We start from the raw sequence: 15,395 nt of genomic DNA, 5'->3' as shown, positions 1-15,395 counted from the left end.
TCAATAAACAGGCACCAATGAATAGAATATTGTTCCTGAAAGTAACTTCTTTAATAACCTGAACAATTGTTCTTAATTTACAGATGAACAGTTTATCATGAGGGTTAAGTCAGATCATGGAATGTTGATTATCCACTTCAACAGTAGGAATTTATATGCAAAATTTCAAAACATCATGGAATATTTAAGCCACATCAAGAAACATTTTTGATGTGATAGCCATATCTGAGACCTGGATCAACTCTGAAAAGGATGTGGAATTTGAGTTGAAGGGATGTGAAATGACCTACAGGAGGAATAGGAAGAACAAAAAAGGTATGAGGATAAAAGACGAAGGGTACCGTTGAATTGTCAAATTGGCTGGGGATGTTTCCTGAATCTTGAAGTGACCCAGAAGTATTTGATCAGCAGCCATGTTAAGAGCTGTTCAGATTCTCCAAGTGCATAGGAAAGGAGCTTCAATGCTTCCTTTCCTATCTCCTCTAGCATAGGGTACACTGGAGCTTCCTATGTGAGAGTAAGGAGATATAGACGCCCCACAATTCATTGTGGCAGCGATATTTAACGTGACGCGCCATGAACGGACGTAAACGATTCAATCCAAAGTAGAAGAAGAGTATGATTATGACCGCACGTCATCATGTCAGTTACTGTTACATATGAATCGTCACGTGATGACGTAGTTTAGTTAAAGTGGAGTCGGATTCTCTGAGCAGCACTGTCGACTTTTCCTGAGTCCTATCAATCCTCCTTTACACCTTTCCTTGACCTCATGACGTTTCCTACTGAGGTCAAGGAATAGTTGATGGTAGACACAAGGAGGCACTGGTGATGGCAAACAGGTGAGACATGTTAGGAACAAGTGTGGACAATCAATTCAATTAAATCATACGTATCTGGCCATCTCTAAATGTTAGATGACCGAGGTATCACTAGTCGCTCACCGAAGAAGCTACTGAGCCCATTAAAAACACTGTACAGGGTGGCCTTCAAAATAAGGACTGTTTTGAGGCTGGCCCTTGTTGCCTCTCTATAGTGACCTTAAGTGAATCTGGGGGAAGGCAGATCACTGAGCAAGCCTTTCTGATCATCTTATTGATTTATTTATTATTTCATTTTTATGTATTTATTATGTTGTTTGACATAATACACACCTAATAGCAATAATAAAGATTTGGATAACAATAAGTGCGCATGCCGCAGCAACCCCTTCATGTTGTGTCGTGGTGACAACGCTAGAGGGCAGTACCGTTGTAACCCGACGGAATATGGCCGCTGAGCGCTCCTCGCGCTGAAGAAGAAGAAGAAGAGGGCGCAGAGGAGCAAGAAGAGTTTCCTGTCTCCCTGGCTCTTCAAAGATGGCGGACACGTGTGGCCAAGTATTGCTGGGCTCGGGGCTCACCGTCCTCTCCCACCCGCTGCTCTACATCAAAGTCCTGATCCAGGTGAGGGGGAGGGGGTGTGTTCGGAGCGACGGCTCTCGGAGCCGCTGTAGTCGCCCCTCAGCCGGCTGTGTGCACCGGCTGTGTGCACCTTGTTTCATAGAGGATACAGTCAAACTGCACCGAACAGAAGGCAGTCTAGTGTCGCCTCTCTCCTCAGAGTGTAGAACACGACGGAGTGTGTGTGAAACACTCGGCAGCTGAAGTTGCTCTTCAAAAGTCCAACCACACAACCTCTTGTCCCGATGACCTTCTGTTCCAAACAGCCGGTGGCGGGCGGAAGCGACGCGAGTAGACGAGTTCTGTGATGTGAAATGTGTTTACACTGCGCGTGGACGTCCCGAGACACATTCACACAGTTTCTGTCTCTGGTCAGTGGAGACGCGTTAGAGGCTCGAGGAGACAGCTAGTTAGCTGGGGCGTTAGCTGGTGAATAAGAAGGTGAGTTAGCTGGTGAGTAAGGAGGTGAGTTAGCTGGGGAGTAAGAAGGTGAGTTAGCTGGTGAGTAAGGAGGTGAGTTAGCTGGGGAGTAAGAAGGTGAGTTAGCTGGTGAGTAAGAAGGTGAGTTAGCTGGTAAGTAAGAAGGTGAGTTAGCTGGGGAGTAAGAAGGTGAGTTAGCTGGGGAGTAAGGAGGTGAGTTAGCTGGTGAGTAAGGAGGTGAGTTAGCTGGTGAGTAAGGAGGTGAGTTAGCTGGGGAGTAAGAAGGTGAGTTAGCTGGGGAGTAAGAAGGTGAGTTAGCTGGTGAGTAAGGAGGTGAGTTAGCTGGTGAGTAAGGAGGTGAGTTAGCTGGTGAGTAAGGAGGTGAGTTAGCTGGGGAGTAAGAAGGTGAGTTAGCTGGGGAGTAAGAAGGTGAGTTAGCTGGTGAGTAAGGAGGTGAGTTAGCTGGGGAGTAAGAAGGTGAGTTAGCTGGTGAGTAAGGAGGTGAGTTAGCTGGTGAGTAAGGAGGTGAGTTAGCTGGTGAGTAAGGAGGTGAGTTAGCTGGGGAGTAAGAAGGTGAGTTAGCTGGGGAGTAAGGAGGTGAGTTAGCTGGTGAGTAAGAAGGTGAGTTAGCTGGTGAGTAAGAAGGTGAGTTAGCTGGTGAGTAAGGAGGTGAGTTAGCTGGTGAGTAAGGAGGTGAGTTAGCTGGTGAGTAAGGAGGTGAGTTAGCTGGTGAGTAAGGAGGTGAGTTAGCTGGTGAGTAAGGAGGTGAGTTAGCTGGGGAGTAAGAAGGTGAGTTAGCTGGGGAGTAAGGAGGTGAGTTAGCTGGGGAGTAAGAAGGTGAGTTAGCTGGTGAGTAAGGAGGTGAGTTAGCTGGGGAGTAAGAAGGTGAGTTAGCTGGTGAGTAAGGAGGTGAGTTAGCTGGTGAGTAAGGAGGTGAGTTAGCTGGTGAGTAAGGAGGTGAGTTAGCTGGGGAGTAAGAAGGTGAGTTAGCTGGGGAGTAAGGAGGTGAGTTAGCTGGTGAGTAAGAAGGTGAGTTAGCTGGGGAGTAAGAAGGTGAGTTAGCTGGGGAGTAAGGAGGTGAGTTAGCTGGTGAGTAAGAAGGTGAGTTAGCTGGTGAGTAAGGAGGTGAGTTAGCTGGGGAGTAAGAAGGTGAGTTAGCTGGTGAGTAAGGAGGTGAGTTAGCTGGTGTGTAAGAAGGTGAGTTAGCTGGTGAGTAAGGAGGTGAGTTAGCTGGTGAGTAAGGAGGTGAGTTAGCTGGGGAGTAAGAAGGTGAGTTAGCTGGGGAGTAAGAAGGTGAGTTAGCTGGTGAGTAAGAAGGTGAGTTAGCTGGGGAGTAAGAAGGTGAGTTAGCTGGTGAGTAAGAAGGTGAGTTAGCTGGTGAGTAAGGAGGTGAGTTAGCTGGGGAGTAAGAAGGTGAGTTAGCTGGGGAGTAAGAAGGTGAGTTAGCTGGTGAGTAAGAAGGTGAGTTAGCTGGTGAGTTAGTTGGTTAATTAGAAGGTGAGTTAGCTGGTGAGTTAGAAGGAGATTTCGCTGGTGAGTTAGGGGAGTTAGTTGGTTAATTCGAAGGTGAGTTTGCTGGTGAGTTGGCTGGTGAGTAAGAAGGTGAGTTAGCTGGTGAGTTAGTTGGTTAATTAGAAGGTGAGTTAGCTGGTGAGTTAGAAGGAGATTTCGCTGGTGAGTTAGGGGAGTTAGTTGGTTAATTCGAAGGTGAGTTGGCTGGTGAGTAAGAAGGCGAGTTAGCTGGTGAGCTGGCTGGTGAGTTAGTTGGAGAGTTAGCTGGTAAAGTAGAAGCTGAGTTGGCTGGTGAGTAAGGAGGGGAGTTAGCTGATGAGTTAGAAGGTGAATTAAAGGGTGAGTTCACTGATGAGTTAGCTGGTGAGGTGGCTGGTGAAGTAGAAGGTGAGTTAGCTGTTTAGTTAGTTGGTTGATTAGAAGGTGAGTTAGTTGGTGAGTTGGCTGGTGAGTTAGCGGTCACTTGGTGGCTCTGTCTAAGCTGCTGCTGCATCCGCAGTGACCACGTGGTTTGTGTTGTCGACTCAAAGTATCTGCTGACTTGTCGTCCCCCCCCCCCCCGTTAGCTCATCTGTGTGAGTCCTCCTCGTAGCTTTCTGTCTCAATGCATCTTAAATAAAGATTCACAATCACTAATGACCCGTGAGCCCCACTGACCTTCGGCCCACTCACTCGCTAACACTAGCTAAAGCCAACGTTAATCATTTAGCCAATGATATTAGCTTGTCAATAAAATGTGCAGACACTTTGTTTCGTGTCAGATCTGTGAAGTGAATGCAACTGACAGTGACAAGTGAACAGAACAGTGAGGGAGGGTAGCAACAAGTCGTGTGTCCTTAAGAAACCAGGAAGTGAGGCCTGATGAAGTACAGTGATCATTTCCTTTAACTCATTGTTCCTGTGGTCTGGGTCGGCAGGTAGGACATGAGCCGCTCGCCCCCACCCTGGGCAGGAACCTGTTTGGCAGACAAGTGTACCAGCTGCCTGGACTGTTTGCTTATGGTGAGTCTGGCTCTTTCCACACAGTAAATGTGTATTCATCACAGTGCTTCTACGAAGGCAGAAAGATGAGTTAAATGTTCCATCTGTGGGTGTGTTTAACTTCTGTAGTCATTATTGTAATGTAATATTTCTGTATTGAACTTGTTCTTAAATGTTGTTAAATGGGAACAATTCCATTTAGACTTTTACGGAAATGTGCTGCATATCAGAAAAGTGCTCTAGTTTGTGTTTTGCTTTGTGCAGAATTCAGAACTATCAGACACTACATTGTTTTCCCCATCTGGATTTCTCCTTGTAGTCATGTTTGGTGGGAATGCCAGTAGAAGTATGAGGCTTCGACAAGTAAATATTTGTTTGTACTTGAGCAGGGAAGACAGAAGTTCAGGGAATTTTTACCCCCAAAAAAATGATGTGTACCTTCTGTTTCTCACCTGAAGGCAGTGTGTGTATCCTCTGGGCCTTACAAGCATGTGCACTTTTCTCCTAATAACAAATGACACAAAAAAGGCAGACTATAGGAATTTATTTAAAGTCCCCCTCCACTCAAAAAAGTGTTTTTCCTCCGTCTCTGTCCTCTAAAATGTCTGACATTGACTATAGGGACTTGTATCTTAGCACATTTGGTCACTATAGAAGTGTTTTCACATTCCTCCCCTGGAGGAGGAGATTTCTGTGTTTCACTTCTCTGCAATTTGAAATTCTAACGAATCCTGGGCAAGCTAGAATTGGTACGTCACTAATACGACAACCAATACCTGTCGAATATGCAAATGTCGGCAAAAAAAATGGAAACTTCCAGTGGGCAGAGGCATCGTGAGAGGACGGCAAGTGTGTCATAAGAGACAGTTAGCATTAGCAATAGCAGTTGGTGAAAGTTTTATGGCTGAATCTCGCAGATTTTGCAGCTAGCCATCTCGTTGTGCACATTCTTGTGCTCGGGGTACTTTTTTAATTCACTTTTTTCATACAGCACCAAATCAAAGCATTCACTATCCCAAGTTTTTTTTCATAAGGTCAAGACCTCACAATATCATAGAGAGAAACACAGCAGTTCCCACAATGAGCAAACACAGTGGTTCTAGTGGCTGGTGTTCCGGTTGTGTCAGGGTTAGTGTTAACGCCCTCTAAGCACAGGCAAACACGAGTGTCTTTGACGTGTGTCCTGATCTGGAGTTGAAAAGTTGCGTTCATCATAAACACGCTGGACATGTGAATAAAGACCTATGACCTCATCAATGATACTGTGAAGCAGAACCTCTGATAAAGGTTCTGTTGATTGTGACAAAGGCTGCTTCAAATATTTAAACTTGTATTCTCCACTTGTTGCACCTTTGTTGAAGCCTTTTAATCTATTCTTGCATTGCTCTGCCCTTCTCCGATAGAGTTTTGAACTCAGCATCTGCCATCTCAGAGGCATTTGAAGGAAAAAAAAAAAAAAAATTTGTTGGCCTATTATAAGTACTGATATTCATTCAGTCATTAATGCAGGCTAAAAAGGCTTTTTACTAAGTATTTTGTGTAAATAACTTAATAATAAATAAATTAAATGTGTATGTTTGATAAATTAGTATGGTAGAATTTGTGCTCATTCATACAAAGATAGTGTGATGAAGGGCTGAAAGACTTTAAACCAGTTCAGCTATTCTATATAATGAAGATTCATTTGTTTCCTTCGCAAAAGGGGCAATGAATAACCCAAAAAACTGAATTAACTAATCTAAATTAGGGGTGGGCGATCAGGCCAAAAGATCATATCGCGATATTTTAGGATAGAAACACAATCAACTCTCTGAATCACTATTTTTCTCACCATCTTGTTGGTTGCAATGAATGCACGCGCAGTTTTCTGTAACAAGAGCAACTTCCCCGCGATCTGTAAGATTCCTCTGAAAAGCAGATCATATGCCAAATTATGATCATCCAAGGTATAAATTTGTCAGATCGCACACCCCTAATCTAAATCTAATTTAATTTATGGTAACATCGGTATCGGCCCAGAATTTCACAATCGGTGCATCCTTAGTTAACTTGTAATGAGCATAGTCTGACTATTTGATGGGAAATATTGAGTTTTGATAATTTTTCTCATAAAATACATAAGAGACGAGTTTTGTTTTTATTCCTTTTGTTTTTCTGAGCTGCACTGATAAGTGACGGCATCAACACTGTCAGGGATTTTCTCAGAATCAAAGAATCTTTGTTGAATTCAAATTATGCTGTAAAAGTTGTAATGTATTAAGTGTGATAAACTCTCTGGACAGATGGACATTCTGGAACAGCAAAACCATTCCACTAATCTGTAAAAATTGTAGTCCTACCAATATATCGGTGGGCCAATATTTTATGAGCCCGACCGATATTATCGACCAACTGATTTGAGCCTTTAAATGTGGATTTATATTTACATTTTATGTAAAAAAATGTTTGTTATAAATTCTATGTATTTGGTTGTATTTGTATTTTCCAATTTATAGTTATTTATGATAAAGTATATATTGACTGGTCTGAACATTATTCAGCTAATTTCAGAGTGGAGGCTCATCTCATGAACTCACATGTGCGCCCATCATTGGATGATCAGAGACTGTACTTTGTGGTTTTACAGGTTTAACATGACAGTGACTCATCTCTTATCAGAGCGAATCACCATGACAACCTATACTGCACCACAAACCTGCTCTGGGGCAGCTTGACTTCATGATAGCAGATCAAAACTACTGACCAATCCTAGTCAACATTCCACAGGGACAAATCATAAAGAGCAACATATATTTTGGGGTACAAGATTCCTGATGCCCCCTACAGGCTGATATATATTTCAAAAAAATCAGTCAGTGACTTCCAAAATGTCGTTTTCAAACCTTTATGACAAAGACATGTAATTGAGGCTTGATATTTTAGATTAACCATAAACAGCTAACTGTCAGTTCTTTGACAATTTTGTGACACTCACATCTGATGATTATGGCATCAGATGTGTGTTTGTGTTTACTTTTTTTCTCTTTTCTCCGTATTTCTTTCTTTCTTTATTTCTTTCTTTCTAATGTGTGAATGCTGAGGCATACTGTATGAATGCTGCTTCTTTTTTCATCGAAAAAATATGACATCTATAAAGATCCAACACACATTTAACTTGTATTTGACTGCTGTTGAATACACGTCTCTTCCATCCTGGGCCACAGTTTTCAGGTCTAGATAAAATTTTTAAAAAATAATCTTTAACTGAGTGGCATCTTAACTATCCTTTTTTTTAATAACATATTTGTGTTTCCTTCAGGCATCTAAACAGCATACTGTTTTAAAACTGCCTTTCATAACGTGGCCTCCTGTTGTCTTTTTTTCTGAATGTTTTAGCGAAACACATCATGAAAGTTGATGGAAAAGCTGGTCTCTTCAAAGGAATCGGTCCCAGGCTCTGTGCCGGCACCATTGGCACTGTTGTGCACAGCAAAGTTGTGCAGGTAGGTCTGACTATGTTACATTTTCCACAATCAATGTTATTACATCCATAGTTTGTTCCTCAGATGAAGGTACTTGTATGGAGGTAAAGTGTCACCATTATTGTCCTGAAAACATTTCCTGTAATATAATATGAAAATTGTTTGTGGTTGCCGTTTCACTGTCATACTCTCTGCTCAGGACATGGAGATCTTTCATCAGCACCTATACAAATTCTATAATGACATAATTGTGTCTTGTAGTTCAGACCTGTACTGTTCTCTCGGTCTACTATTTGTGTTTTCTCATTTCTAAGTTAATGGTTTAACTGTGAAATATCGAGCCTCGATTACATATTTTTTGTCATAAAGGTTTGATAATGACGTTTTAGGAATCATTGCCATTAAAAAATATATATATACATATATATAAACTCCGTAATATCCATATGGGCATCGGCCCCCAAAAATCTATCTCAGTTGGGCTCCAATAAGTAAAGGTAGTTGTAGTGTGTACTGTTTCTTATTATGGTGCCTGATGTTTACACCTCCTGACCAACGGCTGCCTACAGTTTGGATCATCTTTAGTGTCATCACATGTGTATTACTATGTTGAAATAAGTTCAAACAGATGTCTGATAATCCAGAATGCTTATTAATGCCTGTGTGTAAATGGGCTGTACCTGTTGAATATGCCATTGACTTGATGTATGTAAATACAATTGATAATTTACACCAATTTTTATAATGTTAACTGCTACTTGTTTATAGAAATGTCAGGAACAAGGCACACTTCAGGTAAGAGGTCTTTCTCATATTCATTGTGTGAACTGTTGAAACTTAGATATCAGCTGGACAATGTGCACATCGGTGCTGTACACGAGTCAAAGTGTGTTGTAAACACTACCCAACATACAGTTTTTAATTGGGTGCTTGTATATCTGCTCCTGTGTATTGTTAAGTATCTGCATGTGTAAGTGTTTCTGATGCGTCTTCTTACAGAACATGTAGGTTTCCATTTTATTAAACACATCAATCCACACTAACTGAGATGGGGTTGCTGCGGTACTCTGTGTAATCATGGTGTTCTGTAGGGCTGGACGATTTGGGGAAAATATCTCTGTGATTTTTCTGACAGTTATTGCAATTTGATTTGCGATATCAGTTTAATATTTGCTGTGTAATAGATTTAAAACATAGAGCACAGTGAATGTAACTTGTGCTGTCAATAAGACTAGAAAAGTGATTTACCATTGCAAACACTTTACTAACAAGCCAGGAACCTTTTTAGTCATCTTTGTTTCTAGGGCTCTGGCTCTTGTTACTGCTCCGGATTATTCTTATGGCCAAGACATTATCATGGTGGTGGCAGCAGCAAATGTTACTAATTTAAAAAAAAATTGAATAACATTCATTCACGTTGCCAAAAAAAAGTTGTTTACTTGATATTCAGATTTTTGATGGCAATTCATTACACTGTGGCCTCCTTCCTTACTAGTGTAAGAAAAAGTTTGACGATGACAGTCGGTTTTAAAAAGAAATCAAAATGAACTTCATATGTTAATTGTCAGAGACTGGAAGCCTTGGTTTCAATCTCTCTTCAATCTATCTATATTTTCCTTCTGCCATCATGTAACAGTAAAATCCAAAGAATAACATGCTAATAATTTTTATCTTGTCATATGAACAAAGTATAGACAGGAAAACAATGTGGGGAAAGGGACACAATGATATTCCTTAATCCAATACACTTTTTGTTAAAAAAAATGTGAATATTTCCTCACTAACTGTGTGTGGGGCAAATTTGTTTTACCCAGCACAGTCCTGGCTTTGTAAATTGAAAACAAAAAAATGGTGCGGACTAGGGGTCGACTGATTATCTGCGCCAATATTCAGCATTTTATTGTTATGAGTAGCGGTCATTTTTAAGCCGATATGACGATACGATAGCTGCTACTGAATACATGTAGGGGAAATGCTGCTGCTGATAGGTCATGTTAAATGTGTTCTTAGGCATTTCAACAAAGTTTAGTTTTCGTGTTATTCTAAATTCTGACACCTTTTGACCAATGGCGCCCCCAATTATTTTGGAGTTTTGAATTTGAGGTTTGGATAGTCGGATTTTGTTTATTTAAGTCTGTTTTTTCTTACCTTGGTTATTATAGTGGGTCGTTCTCCCATACACAAGGCTGCGGGATCCAGGCTCAGTCAGTGCAGTAAAATCATCAACAACAGCAGAGAGAGACACAATCTTTCTCAAATATCGCTTACTGCCCCTTTAAGGTGCTGACTGTCCATGACCTGCTGTATCCTTGGTTCAAGTCAAGCTAGGAACCTATGTTGCATGTCATCCCCTTTGTCTCTCTTTCCTTGATGATTATGATTTTGATTATGATGAGGTTTGTCTCTGTCCAGCTACTGGATGGCCAGCAGAAGGCTGAGGAGGGCTCCCTACAGCACGTTGTTAACGAGGTAAGACACTTGTACAGTTATAGTAAGATACTGCCAAAAAAGCACAAGAGCTAAACCAAGATTAAAATGTTCTCAACTGGACTGCTCAACGCCTGCCCGTTACCATCCCAACAGAGAAGCAAGATGGGGACAGGGTTGAGAAAAAGCCAGAGTGCTCAGGACTTCAAACTGGGACAAAGGTTCACCTTCCAGCTAGACAGTGACCTTGAACACAGGGCCAACTTTTGAATGTCAGTGAGTGTGCCCAGCCAGTGCCCTGACCTGAACCCAATAAAACATTTCTGAGACCTGGAAATGTCTGTCCACTGACGGGCCCCATCCAACCTGACACATGATGAGATGATCTGTAAAGGTCAGCTTGTACAGCTTGTTGTTTCATAACCAAGATTCAAGGCTATAATTGCTGCCAAAGGCAATTCCAACTAAATACTGAGGAAAGGGTCTGAATTCCTTCCATCCATCCATCCATCCATCCATTCATTTTCCCCGGCTGAGCAGGGTGTTCCACACATCCCTCTCCCCGGCCACGCTTTCTAGCTCCTCCTGGGGGATCCCGAGGAGTTCCCAGTCCTGATGGGATATGTTGTCCCTCCAGCAAGTTTGGAGTCTACCTCTGTCTCCTCCCACTTGGACGTGCCCAGTAAACCGCCACAGGAAGGCGCCACATATAACCTTTGTATCTAAAATAGCTTTCCAAAAATGGCAAAGCTTTTCACAGTTCCAGAAAAGATGAGTAAATATTTATTGAGTGTCTTCACATTCAAGTGTAAATGAGAAGTGTGTTTTGTCTCCACAGACGACCAAAGAAATGATAGCTCGTTCCTGTGCCACGATCGTCACTCATCCTTTTCATGGTACGTCACAGGTTGCTGCTCCGATGCCTTTACCTGCCTCACTGCGTCAGTGTTTATGTGATGCCTTCAGTGCTGGTACAGTATGTACAGTATTTTTTTCCTTGACTTGTTTTACAGTGATTACTTTGCGGTGTATGGTCCAGTTTATTGGGAGAGAAATAAAATACAGGTAAAAGTTTAACATCGTCGAGATGAACGTCAATGAGAAGAGCCGTGAAACCTGTTAAAAGTTGAAAACCTTTTTTTTTTGTCTTCTGGTCTGTTCCCAGTGGGGTGTTTGACTCCATCATCACAGTCTACAGAGAAGAAGGCATACTTGGCTTCTTTGCGTGAGTTTGACTCTCCTTGTGTTTCTATTTCTTGACGGTCTTGATGGTCCAGTTGACAACAGCTCATCTTCATGGGTCTTATTTCCAGGAACACCTAATACTCGTATCTATTCATTCATGTATAGTTGTTTTAAGTTTTGACCAGCTGTGGAGCTAGGGACTAAAAAGTCAACCATTTTACCGACTGTACAGTTGTTTCTATTGTGTCTCTGATATGACGACTTATGAGCCCAAACTTAGCTTAAGGAGGTGACTGAAGTAAAGTTGTAGATGTACTGGATTACATTAGGGCAGCAACGACGCATGCAATCGACGAATTTACGCGATGGATTGCGTAAATTTGTCGATTGCATCCGCCGTTTCAGCGTAGAATGCGTCGGCGCGTCACACTGTTTACGTTCATCCCAAGTGATCAAGGCAAGGTTCGGTGAAACGGAGTTGGTTGCAGCGCTGAATGTGCAGGTTACAGTCTGTCTGTTCATGAACGCCGCAGCGTATAAACACTAATGACAAGTTTCTATTTGTTATTTAAACTGGGTGAATCCCGGTCAGGGGGGAGGACAACACTTCGGCCCTGGAGAAAGTGAAAGCACATCTTCCTGGAGGAAAAGGCTGCAAACTCAGATACTCACGCGAATTAATCGACGCGAAAATTTGCGTCAAACAGCCACAAAGATAAACTACGTCTTACCTATAATGTTATGTCACGATAAGTTGTGTTGCGATCCACAAATCCGCTTGTTAGCTAGCACAGAGGCTACCTGTAACTTTGAGATGATACCCTACCAGCAGCTCTGATGTCATTACTCAGCACTATAAAGAGTGTTGGTAGAGAGAGATAAACGCCCGTCTTTCTTATAAATCATAGGTATTTAGATGGAATAAATACATCATTATTTATGTTGAGTTCCACCTTATAATCGTTGGACTGATAGAATAAATAATCGATAGATTAAAAGATAAAAAGCCTGCAGCCTTAGATTATATTAGTTTTTTTCTCTGTGTGGCTCAAAATTAATCTGGCTGTATAGTTGATACTGGGCAGGTGGAAAAAGGACCTTTGACTTTGTGTTTGAATCCTTTTTTACAGTGGTGTGATCTTGCATCCCGTGTGTAAGAGTCTTTGATCAGATCAGATGTTTTTTTCTCCTCTCAGGGGTTTGATCCCTCGTCTGCTCGGAGACGTGCTGTCCCTGTGGATTTGTAACCTGCTGGCACACGTCATCAATACGTACGCCATCGACGATTCGGTACGCTGCTTCTTCTACGCCACTCACTTCAGTTAGGGTTCTGTATTCTGTAAAGTATGTTTGAGCCGGTGGGCCAGAATTGGAACCGCTCCCAAAATACTTCCAGGTCACTTGACTCCATTAGGAACCTTCCTTCGCAGCCCAGTCTTCAACCCGCAGCACTGCCCCACCACGAGTCCAGACCCCAACACAAGAACTAACTCTGAACCTCTTCCTCTGACAGATGAGTCACACGGGAGAAATGAAGAACTGCTCCCAGGCTGTGACCGGGGTGAGTCCCTCTGTCTGTATGTACGGATCATGTCTGTCTGTAGCTGGTTGGACCATGTCTGTCTGTAGCTGTCTGTAACCGGTTGGACCATGTCTGTCTGTAGCTGTCTGTAACCGGTTGGATCAAGTCTGTCTGTAGCCTGTTGGACCATGTCTGTCTGTAACCGGTTGGATCATGTCTGTCTGTGGCCGTTTGGATATTGTCTGTCTAGCTGGTTGGATCACGTCTGTCTGTAGGTGTTTGGATCACGTCTGTCTGTAGCCGCTTGGTTCATGTCTGTCCGTAGCTGGTTGGATCACGTCTGTCTGTAGCCGCTTGGTTCATGTCTGTCCGTAGCTGGTTGGACCACGTCTGTCCGTAGGTGGTTGGATCACGTCTGTCTGTAGCCGCTTGGTTCATGTCTGTCTGTAGCTGGTTGGATCACGTCTGTCTGTAGCCGGTTGGACCATGTCTGTCTGTATGTATGGATCATGTCTGTCTTTAGCTGGTTGGATCATGTCTGTCTGTAGATGGTGTCTGTCTTTAGCTCTGTGTCTCATGCCCTGTGCTCTGTTTCAGTTCTTTGCCAGTATGCTCACGTACCCTTTTGTATTGGTGTCGAACCTCATGGCTGTCAACAACTGCGGGTGAGTCGTTCATAGCGGTCGTAAATTAATTAAAAAGACTTATATATATCATATATATGTATATACATGATATGATATATATATATATATACTGTATGTATATAAATATCTGTCCCCTGTGCTTCAGGCTGGCTGGAGGCCTGCCCCCCTATGCTTCAGTCTATCCCACCTGGGTGGACTGCTGGAGACATCTAAGCAGAGAGGTGAGTGGATAAAGAGTCATCACACTGCACAGAAACACAAGACATTATTGTTATTTAAGATGATGTCACTGACCACACCTCTCGTTTCCAGGGCAACACGAGCAGAGGCAGCAGTTTATTTTTCCGGAAGCTTCCGGCTGGAAAGATGTACGCAATTGACCAGAAGAGGTTTTTTTGAATCCCCCGCAGGACTGAGCTGAACATAGTTGTGATACTAAAACAGAAGAAAAATAATAATCAACGTTGCCCGATCTTGGGTCGGACAGTTGGCATTTCATTTTTTTTTTTGTAAGCACTTGTTTGTTTCTCCCCTTATCAATCGTGTGAAGAAACCCACTGATGTATTTACTGAGTGAAACTGCAGCAGAGCGTCTCTTCTTTTGACCCACGTGTACAAAACTGATGACAAACCATGGTGTCTGCATACTGCCCCGCCCCCTTTTTAATAACTGTCATTAATATGACTCCCCTCCCTCCATGTCATGATGGGATTTGTTTGTTGACGGAAAAAAAAGCACTTGATTCTGCATGTGGTAATGTGTAATAATTGACAGAGTGGGACCTCTCGTCGTGTGGTGTTGTCTTCATGTGTTAGTGACCGTAAAGCTCATGAGGAGGTGACGGGACTGCGAGTGTGTCCCAGGACCAACTCTCCTGACTGACCAGAATAAAAACTGCTTTTTTGACCTTGATTTTCTCGTAAAGGTGTTTTTGACGTTTTGAATTTGTGAAGTATATGAAAACATTGTAGAGAGCACTGCACCAACGACACTGCGAGTGTGGTTTGGTCTCCCGTACCTGAGACTGCGGGTTTCGCAGCCCGGCCAGTAAAAAGAAATCCGATCAGTAACATCCTGATTGGCTGTTTGGTGTCTAATCACGTTATTTTTTTCTGAACTTTGGATAAGTTTTGGACGGATTCAAATTATTCAAAACAAAGGACTGGGGATGATACAGATGTTAACAATTTTACAGGCGACTAGAGCTGCAACAGTTAATCGATTCAACTATTTTAATAATCGATTAATTAGTTTAGGTAGTTTTTTTAATCAAGAAAAAATGTCAAAATTCTTTGATTTCAGCTTCTTTAATGTGAATATATTCTGGTTTCTTTGCTCCTCTGTGACAGTAAACTGAATATCTTTGGTGTCGTGGTCAAAACAAAACATCATGTTGGGATTTGAGAAACACGATCAACATTTCTCACCATTTTATGGACCAAACAAGTAAGTGATTGATAGAGAAAATAATGGACAGATTAATTCATAATGAAAATAAACTTTACTTGCAGCCCTACAGGCGACCCTCTTATATTTATGCCTTCTGGGACACAGGAATTTTTTCCCGCTGCAGTTCCACGAGTGGCCACTAGGAGAAAAAAAAATAACATTAAGGCTCAGCAGTGGTCCGGTATCCAGTTCCTGTAATGGATCCATGGACTGGAGTCAAAGCAAAAGGGGGGTGAACCGGAAGTAAAACTACACCCGTCAAAATAAAAGTGGACTGACAGAAAAATTTACCGTCACGTTAAACTCATAATGCAGTGGTTTTATATTAATGTGGCATTCTTGTCACTT

At 42.3% G+C, this 15,395-nt stretch overlaps 1 protein-coding gene across 3 annotated transcripts; it reads left to right on the top strand.

Moving 5' to 3' along the window:
• Window positions 1-1,291: 1,291 nt before the first annotated feature.
• Window positions 1,292-14,510, top strand: mtch2 (mitochondrial carrier homolog 2). 3 transcript variants are annotated; one of them, XM_035629521.2, is made up of 13 exons: window positions 1,292-1,445; window positions 4,292-4,376; window positions 7,731-7,837; window positions 8,585-8,611; window positions 10,229-10,285; window positions 11,082-11,139; window positions 11,257-11,308; window positions 11,409-11,468; window positions 12,625-12,718; window positions 12,942-12,989; window positions 13,548-13,615; window positions 13,743-13,818; window positions 13,910-14,510. In XM_035629521.2, exons 1-13 carry the CDS (start codon window positions 1,359-1,361, stop codon window positions 13,994-13,996), a joined length of 906 nt encoding a protein of 301 aa, XP_035485414.1. In that variant the 5' UTR covers window positions 1,292-1,358; the 3' UTR covers window positions 13,997-14,510. The 3 variants fall into 3 exon arrangements, with proteins under 3 accessions (XP_035485414.1, XP_035485415.1, XP_035485416.1); XM_035629523.2 differs by lacking the exon at window positions 1,292-1,445 and adding an exon at window positions 1,542-1,883; XM_035629522.2 differs by lacking the exon at window positions 8,585-8,611.
• The last annotated feature ends 885 nt before the right edge of the window (window positions 14,511-15,395 follow it).

The sequence above is a fragment of the Scophthalmus maximus genome, chromosome 4, assembly GCF_022379125.1.
Source record: "Scophthalmus maximus strain ysfricsl-2021 chromosome 4, ASM2237912v1, whole genome shotgun sequence".
In the NCBI taxonomy this organism is placed as follows: domain Eukaryota; kingdom Metazoa; phylum Chordata; class Actinopteri; order Pleuronectiformes; family Scophthalmidae; genus Scophthalmus; species Scophthalmus maximus.
This window is presented reverse-complemented; position numbering and strand designations above follow the sequence as displayed.

Coding starts and splice junctions, on each gene's coding strand:
- mtch2 (XM_035629521.2), top strand. CDS start 1,359: ATGGCGGACACGTGTGGCCAAGTATTGCTGGGCTCGGGGCTCACCGTC. Junction 1,446..4,291: donor ACATCAAAGTCCTGATCCAG/GTGAGGGGGAGG, acceptor CTGGGTCGGCAG/GTAGGACATGAGCCGCTCGC. Junction 7,838..8,584: donor TGCACAGCAAAGTTGTGCAG/GTAGGTCTGACT, acceptor ACTTGTTTATAG/AAATGTCAGGAACAAGGCAC.